The 23,357-nt window shown below is 38.0% G+C and overlaps 1 protein-coding gene across 2 annotated transcripts in view; it reads left to right on the forward strand.

The window, feature by feature from the left end:
• The window catches only part of gli2a (GLI family zinc finger 2a), a 93,790-nt gene that overhangs the window by 36,637 nt on the left and 33,796 nt on the right, over nt 1–23,357 (forward strand). For both annotated transcript variants that reach the window (XM_067444235.1, XM_067444234.1), the window contains one exon: nt 15,632–15,734. In XM_067444235.1, the coding sequence (XP_067300336.1) occupies nt 15,632–15,734 (103 nt within the window). The remainder of the gene's footprint in view (nt 1–15,631; nt 15,735–23,357) is intronic.

A 23,357-nucleotide genomic window follows, 5' to 3' on the forward strand; every position in this document is an offset into this window, starting at 1 on the left:
GAGCTGTGAGGTCAGTCACTGGCACTTTTCAGTAAAGTGTTGGAGGGCTGTCTCAGACCCCTCTTAAGTGTTTACCTAGACCCCTTTCTTCAGCTTTAGCCCTCCCTGCGGCCCGCAGTAAGATAAATATTGCCCTGTGTAGAGAGCTCTCTGAGAGGCAGACAGAGGCAAGCTTCTGCTCGTCTGACAATATTTACAAGAGCTCTAAGAGGAGTTAAACGAGTGTGTGAACAAAACGTAGTAGGCTCACAGTTGACTTTTGTCCCGACGTTAAAGACGAGGATGTTTTAAACTTTTAGCTTTGATACAAGACACCACTAAAAAGGGCTCAGGCGTGTGCACAAAAAAAAAAAGGTTGTTCCAAAACCTATATATATATATATATAGCTCTGAAAAAATTAAGAGACCACTTCACATCGAGAAATCAATGTAAAGTTTTTTCTCAATGTAAATTTTTTTCCAGAGTCTTATAATATAGTAAAATTATGACCACTGACAGGTAAAGTGAATAACACTAATTATTTCTTCATCACGGCACCTGTTAGTGGGGGGGATATTAGGCAGCAAGTGAACATTTTCCCCTCTAAGTTGATGTGTTAGAAGCAGGAATGGGCAAGCATAGGGATTTGAGTGAGTTTGACAAGGACCAAATTGTGATGGCTAGATAACGGGGTCAGAGCATTTTCAAAACTGCAGCTCTTGTGGGGTGTTTCTGGTCTGCAGTGGTCAGTATCTATCAAAAGTGCTCCAATGAAGAAACAGTGGTGAACCGGTGACAGGGTCATGGGTGGCCAAGGCTCATTGATGCACATGGGGTGCAAAGTCTACCAACACAATATTGCAAAGGTGGTCATTATGTAATGCCTGATCAGCGTGTGTGTGTGTGTGTGTGTGTGTGTATATATGTATGTGTACATATATATAACTTGTGACTAATGTGACTATTTTGCACTGTTTATGTGTGTGAGTGTGTGTGTGGGTGTGTGTGTGTGTGTGTGTGCGCATTTTATTTAGTTTTTGTCCTATCCTATCCTCGGGAAATGCTTTAACAAAAACGTACCCCACACAGTAGCCACTGGTCTGTCCTGGCAAATATTATTGGTCATTCACAATGACGAGGCACTCATTAATTTGTCTTGTTTGTGTTCTTTCATTTAGACTTGAATGAAGAGAGACATATAGACTAACATTTGCCCACGTCTCTCCTCTCTGACCTCCCTACCAGTGTGGGTTGGAAAAAAAGCTACATGTGTTACTCATGGGTTCTTGTTTATTTAGTTTTATGCTTTCATTGCCGCCAAGTAAACATTTCAGTTGCAGTCTGTTAGAAAGTCACTTTTGCAAACTGTGGTTTCAGAGGTATGGTGGAGGATGGCAGATTGCTCTGTGTGCTGCATTCATAAGACCCTTACATTAGAACTGGTCTCTAGTGCCTCTTTACCTGGGTTCACCTCAGCAACCACCAAAACATAGGATTAGTTTATTTGCTGTGAGATTTTTGATTGAAAACGAACAGGATTTAAAAATGACACGTTTAAACATTAATTAAAATTTCGCCTGCTTTCATATTAATTATGTACATGGATATTAATGTAAAGCTCATACCGACCACTTAAATGACATGTTCAGCATTCAAAACATCTTGGTTAGGTTAGGTGAAGCCAACTGAAAAAATACGCCTACAGGATAAGGTCCTGTGTAAACATTTAGAACACTAAAAGTAGTAAACAGGTGGGCCCCCAAATTGGGAACAATGGTGGGAAAAGCATGACTTGACTGAAAGGTTTCCCACAAGAAAGGGCATTCATCGGATAGCACAGGACTACCACAATGATTTATGGGCAGCAGGCGGCATGACACAAAGAAACGCAAGTGCCTTAAGTCTTACTCATCACCGGAAAGCAACAGGTCTGCTCCTCTTTACTTCCCCCTTAAGTCCTGTTTTTACCGCTACTAAAGCAAACATTTTTGTGAATTAGAGCTGGGCATTATTTGTCATTTATTAACTACAGATATAAATTTTGTTTAATGTCAATATGTTCTTAAAAACCACACGGTGTAACTAAAGGTTATATGGTTCCCGAACATTGCAACTTTGCACGTAAATATAGAATTATACTGTTCTGTGGTCCCTATCTACGTTTAAATGGACACCTTTTGTTTCAATCTGTATTAATTAATTGCGCGTTTATATATTTAGATTTTTTTTTTACACTGTTTGCGCATTCTATTCACCTATTTGCTCCATGCTGCTTATATTTATCAAGCTTTAAAAACGGTCCTTCCCTTGCCCAAAATAAGGCGGATGAGAGTGGATGTGAGTCTGAAACAAGGGCTGGTGGGGTATTGTCCTTCCCCTCTTCACTGACGATAAGTCGAATGAAACTTTTAGAATGACATGACAGTCATTTATGACGCTTCATTCCACGCGTCTTGCATCATTATGCCATTTTTACGCCATTGCACATGCACAGAACTCTGCAGAATTAGTTTCCAGTCTGATAAAGTGTTTACATGTCCTCTCGATTTGATCAGAAAAGCCCTTACAATCGGAAACTGTGCTACTAGTCTGATTACAATCGGGTTATAAGAGTCCAAGTAAACACACCTACTGTTACAGGAGAGCAATTGTGTGTATATTAGTTATTTGCATATGCATATCTCAGACAAAATATGATTTTTTAGTTGTTGTTTTTTACTGTTTTAAAAGGGTCGTGACATGAGAAATCACATCTTCTTTGATGTTATGGCATATTAAAAGGTCTTCTTAACATTAATACATCCTGCAGGTTCCATAACTTAAAAAGTCCTCGTCATCAGTAAAAAAAAAACATTTATATAATCATGCTGTAAAAAAAGCTTTTTTCGGATTCTAGGTGGCATGTGACGTCACAGAGGCACAGTCATTTGCATTCGGCTGCCTCTGGAGCAGGACAACGATGCCCTCTTTTACATCACTGCAGTCGTTGTCCCAGCCCACTGGTGTTCAGTCGATGAGCAGCGAGTGGATCGATAAGATTGTTGTTTTCGATAAGATTGTGTTGCGTTGCACTGTTCCTGGCTGTGGAAAAACATAATCTTGACAAAAGCTGCCAAAGAGATGTCAGAGAAAGAATTTATTCAGTTTATTTTTAATGAACGTCCTAGTCATGCCAGTGCTGACTTCTGACTGTGACTGTGTTTTTACTGGACATTTTACCAGGGACTGTTTTGAGACCAAGTTTATCTGGACACTTGCCAAAACTCCTGTTATATAGCGATGCTCTTATGGTGTGTGCACACCAAAAGCGAAGCGAATGTTCACAACCGTTTTTACATGTTGCATTTACTTGTTTTTTGAGTCTCTCGCACGATTAAAAAACACTTTCACGTACCTCAACAACAACATTTCTTACTGATATTTTCCGTCATCAAACATGTTGGAGATGACAACTGCTCTTTAGATGTTGTTGTGGAAGTCCCAAATATTCCAGAAAGCCAAATGCCGACGTGTCTGGGTTAACAGCACCATCCAGAGGTACACGCTACTCTGCGCATTTCACTGTCTACTTCATGAACTGCATCTGAATGACAGCTGCTTACAGCGCTACTTGAGGATGACAGGTGCCCAGTTTGAGAACCTGTCAAAACGGACATGTCAATAAGCTCTTCACTGATTGGCTTGCGCGACAACGCGTCATGCTAAGTTTCCATTCAAGTGAACATTTTTATTTTTATTTTTTCCATTCAAAATAATTCAACTTGCATGGAAAACGCGTTTGAGGGGAATATCGCGTTCGCGGCAAACATGTCGCTCCCTTTGCAACATTCGCGTCTTTGCATTGACTTTGTATGTAATCTTTTCATGTAAATAATCAAATTCACTGTTGGTGTGCACACATCATTACACTATACAATGAATCTCTCGCTGTATTTACATCATGTTTGCACTGTTCATTATGGTGATTCTTAAGAGTTCACAAATCACGTTGCAGCGACTTCTGTCTAATATCTGCTCAATGCTCTTCACTGCAAATTTCCATGTGATGGGAATAGATCTAAATATAATGCAATATATATCATACAAATATAAATCAATTCTGACATGTTTTATGTACAAATCATATTAACATTATAAGTGCACCTCAGGATTTTCCAACAATTTGCTCATTACCTCCATGACCCCCATACTCATGGCCATCCAGAATTTGAGACTCTTGTATACCCTTCTTCTAAAACTTTGTGAATCATGGTACAGGCGGAATGCACCCCTTTTGTCTGGGAGAAAGAAGCTCTCATCCTCCCCTCCCCCCTTCCCTTCTCTAATGGGAGGCCCCCATTCCAGCCTGTTAGACATTTTCCTGCACCCCTCCTCCCCCCAGCACTCTGTTGCTATCCCGTAAATTGAGCTCTCCCTTTGGAGGCACTAATTAAGAGTCCTAATCCTCTCATCCACAGAAAAGGGGAGGGCTGACGGGAAACGTTTCCTTGCAGTTCATTATCTATGTGTCCAATGGCGCTGATGCTGGCAGTGCCTCTCCTGGTTGTAAATGTTGTAAAAAATTGCAGCCGTCTATAAATCATCTCACTTTCTCAGCGTGATGGCCTGAGATAGCTTCGTGAGCCAAGGCGCTTCTGGTTAAAGTAAAGAATGCTGCCAATTTCGGCACTGGTGGTAATGACAGGACTCTTTGAAGCATGTAGGGTCCAAACGGCTGAGTAAAAAGTAATGGATGGCAATGAAAGGCATGAGCCACGGGGATATGGCAGCAAGAGGGGAAGTTTCATCCACGGGAAGTGATGCATTCACAATGGAAAAGAATTTTAATGAGGGGTCTTATTGTCAGTGGCATTGAGGCAAAGCATTTGTGACCTGGAATTGCACAAAAAGGATTTTAAATGCTGAGTAACAGGAATGAGTGCTTTGCTGCGATTACTTACTTCATTCCAACCTACTAGGAAGGCCACTGCCTGGGTGTAGAAGAATAACAAAGAGGCTGAAATGGAGAATGGACCAAAGCTTCTTTGGTTTATGAAAAGCACAAAATTGCTGAGCGTTTGTGGCCCGAGGCATCTGAAGTAGGAATACAAACAGAAAATGGAGGGCCCCCTGGAGAGGGCAAAGAAGAGGTACCGCAACCAGCCTGTCTGACCCCCAACTGAGGCATCCACAAGACCAATAACAGTGTGCCTTCACAGATGTTTTCAGTTTAAAGGGGTTTACAACAAATTCTTTCACATAATTCCCCCAGTGCATGTTGCAGTCAGAGCCAATGTTAGGCTAGATGGTCAGGATCCTGTTTTATGTAAATAGACTATTACCTTAACTGTATCTTATCGCACCCGGAATTCTCTCTCTGAGCTTGAAAGTCTTGTTTTAAAGCATTGTTCACCCAATAATGATTTACTCACCCTCATGTTGTTCCAAACCTGTATGGCTTTCTTTCTTCTGCAGAACACAAAAGATTATATTTTAAAGGGGTGGTTCTGGGATTTTTTTTTCTAGGCTTGGTTAACATGTCTAGCATGTCTTAATACTTCTTCTTTTTTTTATCGCCATATTTTTCTTATATTTGACCTTTATTCCACACCGCCATCTCCTGTCCTTTCAACGGCTCGTTTGCTTCCTGCTTCTATGAAGCCCTTCCCTCTGAAAAAAACGCAATGGTCTTAGATTGGTTAGATGGCTAAATGTAGTTTCCTGTATTTTTATTGGCTGAAGTGCCAAGCACAGGTTATCCAGAAATGCTACGTCCCTTACCATTGCGGGCAGAAGTCACATCTGCGGTGACTAGCAAGGGTTTATGACGTCACCAACCCAGGAAGAAGTTTGTTGTAATCCAAACCGGCCTTTTTTGTTGGCAATAAACTGCTATAACTATAAAAGACTATCTCAGTTTGCATTGAAAATTTCAGCGCTGTAACTTTGCAGATACTATTTATGCTCAAGCAGCAAAATTACCCACTAACTAAAGTTAAAAAAATTAAATTTTGGGTGTTTTCATTCCACTAGTCTGAAAGAAGACATGTTATGGAAACAAATTAGCCCAAAATCTCAAAATTGACTAGTGAATGTAAAACAATGTTTTTCCTGGTGGTGAAGTGTTTGGTACTGTAGGTCTTGCGGTGGGCATTTGATGAAAACATTTGGAAACCACTGCTTTATGCACCACAGGGGAAAATATCATCTCACAATTTTGAGTGTTGACTTTTTCTAGTCCGCTGTTGTTTTTTCCCCCGCAAACATCTCAGATAACAAGGTCTCACCCCCGTGTGAACCCAAGCAGGGATTTCCTCAAATGAATCACTGTGGCTCTTGAGCTCCTGCTTTGTCTTGATGTGAGAATACTTCCTTCACGGCCATCATTCCTGTTGTAAAAGATCTTTCGGTAGACCAGTAGTGCTGAAGCGACCACTGTTAGTACATCCATTGTGTTAATGGACATCCTTTGTATCAGCTGCAGTGCAGAGGCCAAAGGGCCTCATGGAACGCCACAGAGACCAGTGTTCCCAAGAGAAGATGTTAAAATGAACTCCCTTTTCCGTTTTTAGATTTGTAGAGCTTAAGGGAGTGCATAGCCATGAGCCTGTATTGGAAACCCTCAATCATGCTAAGCTGATGTTTTCTGGGTTTTCATGGGTAAGGAACGATAGTGTGTAGTCCTAAAGAGCAGTAAATCACTGATTCAAGAAAGCACCAAAGGCACAAAGTAGCTCTTAAGAGGATGTCTAAGTGCCATTTTCAAAACCACAAATATCAGTGCTGTGACCCCGCAACCAGTCATCCAATGAGACTTTGAGACATGCTATGTGGATGTCAGATCTTCAGTATGATTGTTTTAATCCACCCTTTTAAATGACTAACTTTGGTTTTGAGGGCTTTGGCATCCTGCAACCTTATAATATCTACAGCCATGCAGATAATAGACATCTTAGTGCAAAAGTATTTACTTAATCTTGAGAAAGCGCATATGTTCAATGTTCATTCACTGTTTTTTAATGCAAATATACTTTAAATATAGTTAATATTTTGTCATTTCATATTAATTCATTTGAGTCCATTGTATTCTAATTATGTTATGGTGTGTGTGCTGTTGTTGTTTTATTAAGCAAAGATACATTAAATTGATCAAAAGGCACTGTAAAATAGTTATAATGTTACAATGAATTCTAATTAAAAAAGAACACTGAACTTTCTATTGATCAAAGAATCGTGACAAACATTTTCCACTGTTTCCAAAAAAAAAAAAAATGTAATTGAGCACCAAATCAGCCTATTAAAATTATTTCTGAAAGATAATGGGACATCAAATACTGGAGTAAAGACCACTTATAATTGTAATAATATTTATAAATAAAATGAAATTTCTCTATTACTGTTATAATGTGTTTTAATCAAATAAATTCAGCCTTGGTGAGCATTAGACTTTTTTTAAATATCTAATCAGTAATTCATCAGTAATTACATTGGTTAATTTGTCTTGCTGAGGTTTTTATCATCATAAGTGGCACCGTTACACCTAAAGCATGCTAATGTGTAGCAAAACACACACTCACATAGTGCAAGCTCTACTTGTACTGTGATACATTGGGGTTATTTGCTGGTGACCCCACTGCCCACTGATAGCTTTTGTCCCAGGACTGAGACCCTGTGGAAGTATCAGGACAATTAAGGCAACTAGTCCAGTGTCTCAGAGAGGATTAATAAATCACATTTGGCTCTCAGGGCTTATAAGGGCCAGCAGCATACTGGAAATCATGTGAGTGATTGGATGGATTTTGCCAGTTGTTTGACATGGCCTTAGACTGCCAGAGAGAAGCCAGCAATTGTAAACATTAACAGGAAAGGCACATAAGGTCTGCTGAGGATCTGGAGCTACTGTATTTATGACAGGGTTTTGTAAACCTAAAAGCTATTAACTAAACCTCTGTCATTAATGACATTAGGAAAACTGTCCAAAAAAACAACAACTTTTAAACATTAATATTGTTACTTGTGTCTTGCTAACACATTCTAATTAAACCTTTTATGACTTAAGTCAACAAACATTATCAAACATGACAGATTAATAACTGGTATATTACCATTTAAAAAGTTTGGGTAAGAGTCTTTTGTTTGGATTTTGTTTTTTATACTTTTATTCAAGTATTCAATATTATCATATAAATCATAAGTATTAAATTGATGAAAAGGGACTGTGGAGACATTTTTTTAATGTTACAAAAGCGCAAAAAAAAATTACTACATTTTAAATCTATCAAAATAGAAACTGCTAAATTTAAAATGTAATACTATTATATATTATTAATATACTACTATACTAATACTATTATTTTTTTACTGTGTTTTTGATCAAATAAATGAAAACAATTCCAAAAACATACAAAAACTCACTTTTGATCAGTAGTAGCTATATGTTTAAAATTGTATGAAATGCAACAAAGCTTGCAACCTTTTTAAAGTATACTCCAGAGCCAGACAGTGTGTGCGGACGTCCGCTGACCCTCCTGAGGATGAAAATAACATCACACAGACATGTACCGCCGCGGAACGTAGACGCCAAAAGTATACTTTGTGCTTTAGCATAGCAACACTGTGGCAATGACCAGTATATTATTTTATACAATTCATTTTTATTTATGATGTTTATTCATTTATTTTATTTTTGGGGAAAATTCCTTTTCAGTGTAAGAGAATTTGAAAGAGAATTTGTTATTCTAATTTGACACATCTTAAAGGATCTATAGTTAACAACAGGTATGGCTGTGCTATGGATGTCATAACTTAATCTACTTGGCCTTTGCCAGAAATCATGTAGTAATAAGAAATGTATCATATTACAAAGCCCCTGGGGTGTTAAAAGAAGAGTTTTTCACTTAATACTTCCTTTCAGTGATGGAAGCAGTTTTCGTGCTCTCCCCTAAACCCCTAATCCTTCTGCCGCCACAACTAACACCTTGGGAAAAAAACATCAACACAGACTAAATAGGGATGTTATACAGTGTGACATTTCCCAGGTGCAGGATGGATAGCGAAGACAAGCCTCTTTTTCCCTCCTGAGTATTTAACTGTTGTGTACTGCTGCACACTGATGTGTGACATTGAGTCAAAAAAGGCCTCGCTTGGTTGTTCAAAAATGGGAGCAAATTGCATGCTACCAGGATCGGCTGACTCCACTGGTGGCTACCACTCTGCCTGCGGCTTCCCAGGGTTCAAGGCAGCTTAGGGATCTGGTGTGGAGCGGTTTGCATGGTGCTGTGTAGTTAGGCCCCTTGCCAGGCCATTCTGCTGGAATTTCCTGTCTGAATCGACTCCCTCCTGCTCGCTCCCTCCTCGTTCCTGAAGCGAGACAGAAAAGCCTTTTTAATTACACTGCTGCTGCCTGGCCTCTCAGGATATTATTATTGTTCTTGAGTGCTTCCTCTAAAGATGAGCTACTCTCAGTACAAAGCCGTCTGTCTCTCGGCTCCGTTCGGACATGAAAAGTGAATGTTTTTCCTCTACTTTGAGTACTCGTTGATAATGTCTACCACCTGCTATTGTTTTTAAAAGGACACAAAACCACAAGCTAATCCTGCAACAGAATGTGGATGCCTGTTTCTCACCAGGTCCTGACAGGAAGTTTTGCACACTTTTAGAATTTATAATGGGGACTAAAACAATACTACTTTTTGTAATCTAAACATTGTGCTTATTAAAACTTTTAATAGAAGCGCTTCACTTCTTCCACATTTATGTTACAGCTTTATTTCAAAATGGATTCAATTCTTAATTATTTCCCTCAATTCTTCAAACAATACCTTATAATAAAAATGTGAAAGATTTTAGTTTGAAATCTTTGCAAATGTATAAAATGTAAAAAAATTACACGTACGTAAGCATTCACAGCCTTTACCATGACACTCAAAATTGAGCTCAGGTGCATCCTGTTTCCACTGATCATCCTTGAGATGTTTCTACAACTTGATTGGAGTCCATCTGTGGTAAATTTGGGTGATTGGACATGATTTGGAAAGGCACACACCTGTCTATATAAGGTCCCCCAGTTAACAGTGCATGTCAACAGTGCCCAGTAAGAGCACAGACTTGAACCCTGATTGAATATCTCTGGAGAGATCTGAAAATGGCAGCGCACCGGCGCTCCCCACCCAACCTGATGGAGCTTGAGGGGTCCTGCAAAGAAAAATGTGAGAAACTGCCCCAAAACAGGTGTGCCAAGCTTTTAGCATCATACTCAAAAAGACTTGAGGCTGTAATTGGTTTAATTGGTAATTTTATACATTTACAAAGATTTCAAACAAACTTCTTCCACATTGTCCACCAATGGGTCATTGTTTGTAGAATTAAGGCAAAAAATAATTAATTTGATCCATTTTGGAATAAGGCTGTAGCATAAAATGTGGAAAAACGGAAGCGCTGTGAATACTTTCCGGATGCACTGAATGAATATATTATCTTTATTGTCATTGTCAGTAAAACAATGTAAGAACAACGCTTAGCGGCTCGCAAGGATCCCCCTCTCCATTATGCAGAAACGTAAATCTTTACCTAGGAAACTCGTACTTACGATAATTCTGAGTGATTGATATGAAGGCAGCATTAGTACCGAAGTCCAAATATCACCAAAAAAACACCACCAGCCGGTGGAAAAGAGTCGGGATAGGACTCGGGAAGAAATCTTGTTCATGGATGTGATCATTAACATTACTGTAGTATGAAGCAGAGCAGGGCCGAGTGTTGTGGGAGCTGAGCAAGGCCGCTGGAGCTAGTGAATGCAAAACGCGACTCGCGAGCAACATTTTTGCTTTTCTGATTAGTAGATACATTATCATATTAGATACATTTGAGTGTGTTCAAAATGATGTTATGACGTTACTCTGTGCGTTCGCTCATCGGCTGCTGTGACACTTGTTGCACACTGCTAAGAGTAAAGCAAAATAAAACCGGAAACCGAGGGTAACGCAAATAGGACGCAATTGACAGGCGACTCCCTCAGACGTCACAGTTCCTTGAATAAAATAGCAATTTTTTTTAACAATTTACAATTAGTTGGAAACATCTGTGATATTGTAAGAACTCAACTGAACAAAATATATAATACTGGACTAGTGGTTTTTAGATATTTTAGAGAAAAAAATGTCACACAATGCACCTTTAAGTTTAATAGATGCATTATGATTGTATTATATTGCAGCTCGAAGATTTTATTCATAAATTCCCTATGGTTTTAGTGAATTTGAATGTAATATTTTAAACCCTAGAATGTGCATAACAGAATATCTATATAATAGAAATCTACTCTTTAAAGTCACCATGAAATCATTTTTGACTATTATGTTATGGAATATTCAATCATAGTCCATATGTCATTTTATTCATACTGAAATAATTAAAAAATAATAAACAACGGGAAAAAAACATTCTTACAAACTTGTAATTTATGTTAAAAACTAATCTAAAAATGTCTTTATTATTTGTCTGGTCTGTTTTTGGGAGAATATTTATGCACAAGCCTCTTACCTTTGGTAAGAGCAAAGGCAAGAGAAGAAAGTAAGTCTAACCACACGATCATACCTTACCTTCTCGAGCACTGGACTTTGGTCCTCCTTTTGCTCCAATAACAGGATGATGATGATGATGATGATGATGATGATGATGATGATGATGATGATGATGATGAAAAGCCCTTCTCAGGCCATCCCTGTCTCCTCCTCTTAAGGCCTTGCCCTCCCTCCTGTCAGAGTTGGTGCATGCAAGATTAGGTCATTCAGTTTTTTCCATCCAAAGAATGACTATTATATGGCATTTGGTCTTTTTGTGCAATTCATGTGTATACACTTTCAGTGTATTCATGACGTTTCATGTGAAACATTGCATTAGTTCAGTGAGAGAAAAACTGCTTTTAGTAATTAACAACTTGCTAAGTGTTTTAACTCGTATATGATCCTCCATGCTTTACAGCACCAGTTCCCATCATTCCTAAATGCAAAGGAATCCCATGAGTTTCCAAAGGCTTACTCAAGCGCTGACATGCTGCACACAATTGGCCAAAGCATCAATGACTGTGTTATGTATATGCATGCTTATTCTCCTACACGCAAGCCCTCATTACGCTGGTTTCTACACCAGGATTTGAGAAATGCCTCTCAATATCCAGCTCACCAAGGAAAGGGAGTCCACCTAATTGGCAAGGAAAAACGCACTACTACAGCCTGAAAGTATGCAGTCATTTTAAGCTTTTGAGATGGATTTAAGCCATCACACCACCAGTCCCTCCCTGCAGTTGTGAATTAGGCCGCTTACCTGTCAGTTGTACTTTCCGCCATGACATTGATGAAGGGGTTGAAGAGTTGATCATTTCTCCAGGACAAATTCCACTGGAAATACCAACATTCAGATCTAATTCAAGCTCACAAAGTACATTAACATATGCTGTTTTTTTGTAAAGCTTTGGTTTCAAAAAATGCTTATTGTTGCAGCTCAAAATCTTTGAGTCAGTTGTTTTATTTGTAATAATGCAATGAAACAATTTTTGGAAGAAGAAATTGTGAACAATTGGAAAAGCAAGAGAGAACCAACAACAAATTAACTGAATATGTTGTAGTCAGTTAATGTTTTTTCCTGTGAGATTTTAGATTTTTTTGGGGGAGGTTTTTCCATAGCCTTTTTCCCAGAAAATGTTGTCTGATAAATACCTTAACTAAGATTAATGAACATTTAATACATTTTCCTCACATTTTGCTGGTTTAATCAAATGTGTTTGTTCATTAAAAACAATTATTACACACCTCTGTGGAATACTTGATTGGATATGCGGTATTTTATTCCCAGATAACAAACCCCAACACACCCCTCATGCAGGTACTACAAGTTATCTTGACCGTTACTACTAATATGATTAACGCTGTCGTCGACTGTCTGGCGCCATTTAATGTTGACTGTTAAAAACGAAACCGCGATACAATGGAAGACTTAAAGGGTTTACTCTATAAAGTTTTAAATATGGATATTTTTCTTACACCAACGCATCGATTCGAATCAGATTGCCTATATTAACCCATCGGAGCCGTGTTGAGCGCGTTATTTGACGGACAGCTGCATTTTTCTTATGGATTTATGGAAACAAACAGCTACTACTGCTGCTTGGATTTATGTTAGCCAGGACTTTTTAATAACTCCGATTGTATTCGTCTGAATACAGAATGTCATATACACCTATGATGACTTGAGGGTGAGTAAATTATGGGCTCATTTAAATTTTTGGGTGTTTATCAGCACTAACTACTTTCAACATATATGGTAAAAACAAATCTTCAGCAATAGATAACGGCTTAAACCAGTTTGGAACTGTTTTTCTTCGCGGAAGCTTCCCTTAAGAGCTAATAAAATATTTAAACTCAAGACAATTATTATATTTCGTGTTTAAGTTCATTTACTTGAGACAAGTAGCCCTCTAATAAGCGGGATAATGTACATCCAGCTGGTTGTTATCACAGAATAAACCCAGTGAGAGTGATTAGGACCCCGAAATTGGAATTTAATAATATTATATTAATAATAATTAAATTAAGAGTACTCGGATTACAGCAAAAGGATCCATTTGATTGATACAGGATTTATTTCTTCACATACAGTGTTGTTTTGTTTATTTATTTTTTTCTTTTCATTTTCATACTTACAATTAAATAACATAACATTCTTATTGCCCGAGTAGGCATATCCATGTTTTAACTGTTTTTGGTCTCATTTCCTGTGGTGTAAAATCTGACCATACTAAGTAATAAGCATAATTTAGGTATAAACAAGGTTACCTGCTACTCACAGGTGAATGGAGTGCAGGTTTTTTCACTGAAATATAGTGCAGATTTTTTTTTAGCAAATTTGCCCCAGGTTGTTGGACACGTTCTTTAGTCTTAAAATGGAATAATGCATGCTTGACAGTCACCGTGATGATTGGAGTGAAAGCGGCAGCTCTGGAATGCTGACTCATATAGGTTTCTTCCTAATCAGCCCCTGAGAGGCCCCTATGGCCCTTCCCCACCCTGATCTACCCTGAGCTCCTCACAGGAGGAGATAATGATCTGAAGACATTACCCCCATGGTCTCTGTTCTCAGGTCAAGTCTGATTCACCGGTGCATGTGATGCCCAAGAATTTTAATACAGGAGAGGAATGGGCACGGACAGACACGCACAGGAGATGAGATGATGAGTCGATTCAAAAATATCCCCTGGAGCTCATTAAGGGCAAATAGTAATGATAAACACACTTTTAAAGCATAGACAGTATACTCTATTTAGTGCTTACTCAAAGATCTATAACCACCACCTCAAGTAAGTTCCAGTCATTAATGAAAGCATGTTGGTTTTTAACAAGACCCCCTTAAAGCAATCAACCTTTTTATGACAGGAAGAACATTTAAGAACATGTTTTGGTCTTCTTTTTTTAGCCCAGACAAATAAAAACTCATCATGAGAAACTGTAATTCACTCATTGCACATGTTATGACCAGTAATATTGAAGAATTGTCTGAAGTTTTGAAATCAAACATAGCTTGGCATTAGCATGTTGTTAAGCTAACAACACTGTACTTTAAATGGGCTAAAAATAAGCTACAAAGCACTTTGTGAACAAGTACAATATTTTTCTCCTGTTCTTCGAATCTCTTTGATGTTATGTATAACATGTTCGAATCAGGGATATTGTTGAATAAAAATAAAACCATTAAAAAAAAACTGTAACTTAAAATAAAATTAATGTTGAGCTAGTTGCCAAATTCTAATTTTAATTAGTTTAGTTGATGTACTAAAATAGCTAAAACTGAAATAAAAATAAATTAAACCTATATAGACATATTAAAAGAGCTAAAAAAAAAAAATGTAATTGAACTAAAAAAAAAAGTAAATATAAAAACAATAATTGAAACTGTTAAACTATATTAGTATCACAATGATTCTAATGTAATTAATAAAATGGATATATATATATATATATATATATATATATATATATATATATATATATATATATACATACACTGTAAAAAAATTTTTAGAAAAAAAGTTACCTGGTTGCCTTCAAATTTTGAATTCATTGAAATTAAAATTTTGAGTTAATACAATGAACATTTTTTTGAGATTCGACAACCTTTATTAAAATATTAATAAAAGATTTTGTAAGCATATTGGGTAATTGTGTGTGTTTTATTTCTGATGACGCTGTGAAACATGCCAAATTGTGCTATTTTCATGATTTATCACATTTTTTAATGTGGTTCAGATACGGTAATATTTTGAGTTTCTACTTATTAAACAAATTTCCTTCATTGTATCAACTCAAATTTTTAATTTCAATAAACAAATTTTTTTAAGGCAACCAGGTTACTTACTTTTTTAAGTTAAATCAACAAAAAACAACATTTTTTTTTACAGTGTATATAAAAAAATGTTGTTTTTTGTTGATTTAACTTAAAAAAGTAAGTAACATAAAAAACAAAAAATTTTGTTTATTGAAATTAAAAATGTGTATATATATATATATATATATATATATATATATATATATATATATATATATATATATATATACAAAACAGCCATCTTGTATTTTGGCCTCTGTCTTATGTGTCTTTTTTCTGTGTTTGACTCCATAGCCCCTCATTTATTCTCAACCTTCCATACACCAATTCCGATCGACATGCGACACCATGAGGGGAGGTACCATTACGAGCCACACCCTCTGCACCCCATGCATGGGTAAGTTTTCTCAAATAGAAATAACCTGTTGAGTCACCTTATATCTTAGTATAAAGCACACAGATTCAGAACATGCCGGGGTCAGGTCACGTCCAGTACAGCCGTTTGTCTTCTGCCTGAAAGATTGTTCAGCTCTAGCCAGAGATGTGCAGCACATGAAGAACAAATGTCCAAGTATCGAGACACAATGGCAGTGATTTAAGCAGTTTCATATCATAAATAAAACAGGTGTATAGTATAAATCTGACAGAACATTAGCATCTCTCATCCTTGCAATATTTCATTGTTTTGGACAGAATCTGTGAATCTGGCATTTACTGAAACAATTTTGCAAGATCTTGATGTTTAAACCTGGGAATAATAAAAAAGGTTTAAAAAAAGAAAAAAAAGAATGAGAAACCAAATAATAAGAAATAATTATAATAAGTTATATTTATGTAACTTAATATAATTATAATAAGTTATAAATTATGTTATAATTCTCTTATAAGAATTCTCTCTCTCTCTCTCTCTCTCTCTCTCTCTCTCTCTCTCTCTCTCTCTCTCTCTCTCTCTCTCTCTCTCTCTCTCTCTCTCTCTCTCTCTCTCTCTCTCTCTCTCTCTCTCTCTGGCTTCTTTGATTAATGTGACTTGGCCTTGACAGAGGCCCCTAATTCATCAAGACCTTGATTTAGCTGTCCTTTTCACTGCCTGTACCCAATTCACCTAATTACATGTATATTGCACAGCAAATTAAGCACAATGTTATCTTTTGGAGGTGTAGTGGCAAGGGTCTGATTAAGCGATCCTATAGTATGATTCATGATACATAGGTTTATAAATCTATTTATAAATTTACAACAATAGTTAGCAACAAAGGTCTCCGTGAGTGAGTAATTGGCCCTATTTTAACAATCCGAGTGTATGGTCTGAAGCACATGGTGCAGGTGCACTTCTTAGGGCATGTCCGATTCCACGATGAAAAAAGTTCAACGATGAAAAAAAAAAAACAGTCGACAGGCCAGGAATATGGTCCAAAAGAGTTGTACCTAGTCTATAAATGAGTTATGCATGGGTGTGTTTTGGTGTAACATGGAAAAAACTAATCAGAGTCTTATCTCCCATTCCCTTTAAAAGCCAGTTGTGTTAGCACCATGGCGGATTTGCTATTTGCATGGCAAATTTTGCGAGCCCAAAGTGCTTCTTCCTTTGAGAGGAATCCTTTTATTTTTAGTATTTAAAAATGTTTGTGTGCTGCTGCGCATTCCTGTGTGTGTAATTAGCAGAGTGAACGCGCGTTGTGCTGAACTACTAAACTGCAGAGCTGGTGCATCCATATCCACATCGCTATGATCAGATGCTTTCGTTCTGCTGCCACCGCTGTCAGTTTTGTTGTGTGTTTATTTTGTTACTGAGAGGAAAATGGGATAATATAAACGCTTCTCAGCAATGATGACATCTGGATGTTAAGCGAGCTCTCACATTCAATGTTTCCCGAGTACTGGATTTTAACTTGGCCTATTTTGCAAACAAAATGACTCTTGTTGATTTCCTTAGTGGCTAATGAGTCCACACTTCAGCTCTGTAAAACGCGGGAGAGGAATAATGATATCATCTTGTGAGGTTTCCTAATGCTAATGCACACACGTTCACCTTGCGCTTTTTTGGCTCCGCGTCAGTTACGTTCTGAGATAACACTGCCATCTAGCAGTTGGGTTGTATACAGACTGTGGTTTAATTCAAACACAAAGCCACTTATCTTGGATGTAAATATTGATACAGTGTTTTTGAGAATCGATACAGTATCGCCAAACAAAATATTGCGATACTCATGTTTACCGATATTTTCTTACACCCCTACTTATAGGCGCATATTACTTACTTTAAATAACAAAAAATACTGCACCATTGACCATTGAGTTTATATACTCCACTTTAGACCAGGTTTTCTTGGTCAGTGGCGCGGCCGTTTTCAGTTGCCTCAAAATAGCAACGTGGCAACAATGTGCCTGAACCATAGACTGTAAAAAAATATGGTCGTAGTGTCCGTTACGTCACCCATAGGATTCCGTAGAGTAGTTCTGAAGTGTAAAGTAGGATCGAGCTGGCCGTTGCCATCTTGGCAGCACGTCATCGCCCATTACTCCCGGATAACTGAAATGGGCAAAGACTCGGGACGTGGATGACTAACAGACAGCAGACAAATGGCTATCCACCTATCAATCAAAGTGGCCACTCCCTTAATTATGCAGAACTTTAAGGCTTTATTTTATCTAAATGAGTGATTAAAACAATTCACCCCCCTCAAAGTTGTCATGAAGGACAAAATAAGCCATATAGACCAAAACCACAATTGTACCAGGCTGTAAACATGTTTTTTTCTGCTGTAAAGTTGGGCATTTTTATCTTCCATTACATTGTTGGGCATTTTTATCATCCATTACATTGTTGCAGTAGCTGCATTGTTTATTAACTTCTTAATTCGTTATCATATAACAATGGCAATTGTGATGTCTTGACTATGACCTGCAGATTAAAATAGTGGTTTCTGTCTATTCAGATATGTTGCAGATACGCGTTTGCCAGAAATCTTCCAAAGCAATCAGATCTCTCCCAACACGCATACATAGGAAGAGTTGACAAGTCTTGAAGATAAATGTCTAAATGTTTGTAGAGTGTTTCAGCATCCAAACACAGCAATTAGCATCCAGAATCTAGCTTTCCTTCCCCTGAACCTCAATGACAGCAGAGTAAATGAGAAAAACAGTTTTTGGAAAACAGTCTTGGATATCAGTGGTATTGAGCACCACCCAACATTTTTTCAAACCAATGAATGTACTAAAAAGAAGTTGTCTAATCTAATAAGTCTTTCTATATCGTGAGGGGGAAATTTGCACATATCTCTGGTTAATGTAATTGTAAATAATGCATGTTTGTAAGTTTTGGTCATGCAGTAATACTGCAGAGAAAGGGAGCGACTGGAGAGCATGCATGGAGTTTGGAAGAAGTTCCCACGGCTGCCACAGTGGCGGTTAACTGCAGTCTCTGTGGGATAGGATGTGATTCATCTAAATCAGAGCACCTGGCCAGAGATGTGGGCAGGGAATATGCATATTCTGAATAATTGACTTGAGGTTGCCAGATAGGCTGCAGGATCCAGCAGGAACGTTTGTAGCTGCAGCTGTGGTAACTAGAGCAGATCTGGCAACCCGGATGCAGAAACACAACTGACTTCGTGATTGGTCGATAGGTGGAGGGTGGAGCTTCAGGCCAAAACACAACATGTCAACATCAACATCCGTTGAGGGCTGTAACATCTTTTAAATGAAAATATCCTGGCCGGACTACTGTTGTCAGTGATAGAAGTATTTAAAATTAACATGATTTCTTAATGTCTAGTGATATATCAGGGCCATTTAATGATTCATTGAAATGCATTTCTTACATACAGTTCCTTTAACAGTAGTTAGGTCACGATTGCTAATTACTGCTGCAAGATGGTAACAGCAGCTTCTCGGCATGGTTGCATCAGCCATTGACACTTTTTTGAGTTATGCAGACACCAAAAAAGAATGTCAAATGGAGACAGTTATTGTGTTGCGTTACTATCGGCTGGTACCACCCATGGTGCTACGATGGAAGACTGCTAAAATGACAGGTAGCTATTAAGAAGAAGCTCTCTAAATGCACCATGACATACACTGTCTATGACTAAGGTCTCCTCAACTCTTCAAGTACCATCTTGTCAGAGAGAGGGCGTAACAACAAGACCTTGGTTATCATTCTTGTCAGTAGGGGCCCACTTTTTCTTATCCCCTGACAGGTAAAGTTGTAAATAATGGCTTATTATTGAGGGTTCAAACACCCAGAGCAGTTTTTCTGATTTATTTATGCGTTGACATGTTGTCTTGTCGATTTTGACTGTCTGGCAACTCTGAGAAATGTGGGAATGTACCCAAAACTGGGTTAATATGTGTTTATGTATATTTAAAAGTTGTCTCTCACTGTTGTTGACATACTTTCCCATAGTAGTTCAATTATGGTGGGGAAGACTTCAAAACCACTGTAAATATTATTCCAAATCTTTAATTATGTGCCAATAAGGCTGTGAATTCGTAATGGTATTATGCTTAAAGTCAGCATTAAATAAATGTTTTAATTGCTGGACTTATTTTGCATGATTTCTTTTACAGACATAAAGAGGGTTGCAAATGGTGTTTCATGTTGGCTTTAAGCTTTAGTCAGGGTTTTAAAGTGTATAAACATTTAAAAAATGTGTAAAGAATCAGTACATTAAAGCTGCAGTCCGTAAGTTCTTTGTCGCCATCTCTGTTTGAAACCTGAATTTGCAGTTATTTGCAGAATTACCGTCTTTGCATGGGTTGTGCATCTAATGTTTTAAGGAGTGTGTGTGGCTGTCATTCATTCACCACATTGGATTCACCACCACCGGTGTGAATACTGTACTTTGGGATCAGATTCTATGTCTTGGAAGTTTGGACCTTTCTGGATTACAATCCGCCATCAAAATGATACGTTTGATCATTCCAGCTGCTGTGAGAAAATATAATAAATGATCCACCACCTGCATCATCCTCACATACGATAGCCTACTGGCCAGACTCCTACTTTATGTGTACAGATGTGACGTAATGAACGGCGCCATGCTCAAATTTCCCGTGGAAACCTACCAATACCACTCAAATGATAACACATTATTACAAGCTTACCGTTTTGAAATGGTAAGGAGATAGTTTTAAACACTGTCTGGTTATGTACTTGCAATTTTTTATATAGGTTGGATCATTTTAACCAAAAAAGGTTACGGACTGCAGCTATAAGAAAGAATGCTCTTAACAATAGAGTTTGTCAGTGCATACTGCATAGAATTTCTGGCAAGCTGACCATGATTGAAATCAGTTGATGTTTCGTTTGGGACACTGAAACCAATGGTCACAATGATTACAATACAACCATCACGACATTTTCTGTGGTGATACCATCTGTCGTCATACTGTTGTCGGTGGTCAAGATGACAATCAACACATACTTATGGCCACATACAGATAACATCTTTGCTGGCAGCTTGCAAAATCATAGCACTATTGCAGGCGAATATTAATTTTGAGTGCTTGCTCCCCCCTCCACAAAAGGGGGGAGGGTTTGGTGGTTTGTGTATGGCGAGTCTGTTTTCTTTCAGCTCCTCAAGAACAGAGACGTCTTTATGGCTATCCTTTCAAGGAGGCTGATGGCAGAAAGTTGGCAACAGGACAAGCCTGGTAGTCTGCAGGCGTTTACTGGAAACTGAGCTCGACTCTGGCTGGGTGCAGGTTGGCCTCCGAACAGAGATGGTATAAATGAGAGACTGAGATGAAGCCAGACTGTGCCAAGCATAATGCATCTGATACCCGTCATTCAGATAGTCACTGTAGGCCTTGCTCACATCTCATTAAAGGTACAAAATTAACGGTTTATCCTTTTTGGAAAAATGAATGTATTAAAGCAATGGTTTCAAATTCTGTCATCATTTACTTGCCTTCATATCATTTTAAACCTGTAGTGTTTTCTGCCACATAAAATGAATGCGGATGGTATCCAGGAGCTGTTAAGCTACAAAATACACCATAAATGCAATAACTTCTTATGAAGTCATAGCTTAGCCTTTTATGATAAACAGAGCAAAAATCAAGTTATTTACTAAAGTTAATTCCTCCCCTCGGTTCTCAAATTTCGCTGAGTGTTGAATATGCATATATGCATCATAATCAGTTACGAACCACACAATATCATTTTACATGTATGGCCCTGTTTACCCTGTATGGCCCTGGTATTAGGATGCATTTTGGTCGATTGAATCACAACTGTACGATGCTAAATTCAGGTGTAAATGGGGTTTAAACCATTTTGAGCTTGTCAGCTTTCGACCATTCCCAGAGATCATTGAAAACTCATTTGAACAGTCTCAAAAGACGCCTACTCTTCCCCTACTGGCCCCACTTTATATTAGGTGGCCTTAAGTACTTACTACTATGTACTTACATCAAAAAATAAGTACAATGTACTTACTGTGTTCAAATTGTATTGCAAAACACCTTTGCTGATATTGAGGTGGATACAGGTAGAGTTAGGGACAGGTGTGGTGGTGTGTGTAAGTTTAAGGGTAGGGTTAGGTGTAAGGGAAGTGCCAACTGTGTAAGTACAAATGTAACTACAGAAATTAATTACAGATGTAATTACATGCAGGTATTTTTAAAAATGTAAGTACAATGTAAAAACATGTATGTACACAATAAGTGCATTGTATCAAATGATTAATTACAATGTTAGTACATAGTAGTTAAGGCCACCTAATATAAAGTGGGTCCCACCTACTGGTGTAAACATTATGGGAAGCGTGGTAGCTAGAAGGGATTTAAACTTTGTCAGCTAAAGTTTGGTATAAATAAAAACGAAAGACATACCAAGCACGGTGTTCTCACCGTTCCTGATTTCTAACAGGTACTCTGTGTTTGGCATGGTCTTGTGGCTGTCAGAGCAGCAACGGAAGCTGCTGTTCTCTTTACATTTATTTTGTCCATTAGATTGAAAGTTCTGACAAAATACATACATTTGCCACCCATAGACCCTGCCCTCAAAGAAATCAGGACAGAAGTGGTTGAAAGTGGGCAAAAGAGATGGATTAAAACACCAGGTGTAAACGGGGATGTGTCTCCCTCGTTTACTTGTGATCCAATTGATCAAAACACATCTTAAGACCAGGTGTAAACAGGGTCTATGATGCGTTTAAAGTGCTTTTGGTCATTTTTGCAACTTGACAGGCCCTGGTCACCATTCACATTCATTGTATGCAAAAGAGCAGGATTGAACTTTCTCCCTGGTTTGGAAAAACATGACAGTGAGTAGATGATGACAGAACTGTTACTTTAAGGATTTGGCACATAACTAAATACATTTTGATGGAGGCAATCTGTAATCCTCTTCATTCGCGTGTCAAACCAATGTAAATAACATACACTTTCTTAAAGGAAACATTTCCCTTTCATTCAGGCAAAGGCTTTGTTTCATCCCCATTGAGTACGGTCTAATTTTCCTCGAAACAAAATGAATGTGTAGCTAAAGTCGTAGCCTGCTTGCCATCAAATCCCCAGAAGAACCGACCATCCCCCCATAATTTGCAGCCCAAACGCGGAACACACCCTTGTGGAACGCAGGCACTGATTCATAAGCATGGTCATTTCCTCTCCCAGTGGAAAGTAAAGTAGTATGGGGACATAGACAGGTCTGCTTTATTTAACACTGTCTGACAAGAGCACTCCATTTAGGGACTCATCTGCAACAAAGAGCTTTCTTTCAAATATTTAATTCTGATTGGTCAAACACAGCATTACCCAGTCAGAATCAGTTTGACATTAGCGTCCGGATTATATAATAAGGTTTGAATAAAAGCATTGCCAAATGCGTAAATGTAAATGCAGGACATCAGGTTCTGATCTTGCTCTCATCCAAGTGTTCAACCACCGTATGCTAATATGTCATTGTGGGAACCGCACGCAAACATCTCTTCAAAGTCCTCTTGCTACAGAAGATCAGAGATTTGTTCTCTACCTTCAGGAAATGTTAAGAGTTACAGCTGCCTCCTGGCTT

This window comes from Pseudorasbora parva, chromosome 5 (genome assembly GCF_024679245.1).
Source record: "Pseudorasbora parva isolate DD20220531a chromosome 5, ASM2467924v1, whole genome shotgun sequence".
NCBI lineage: Eukaryota > Metazoa > Chordata > Actinopteri > Cypriniformes > Gobionidae > Pseudorasbora > Pseudorasbora parva.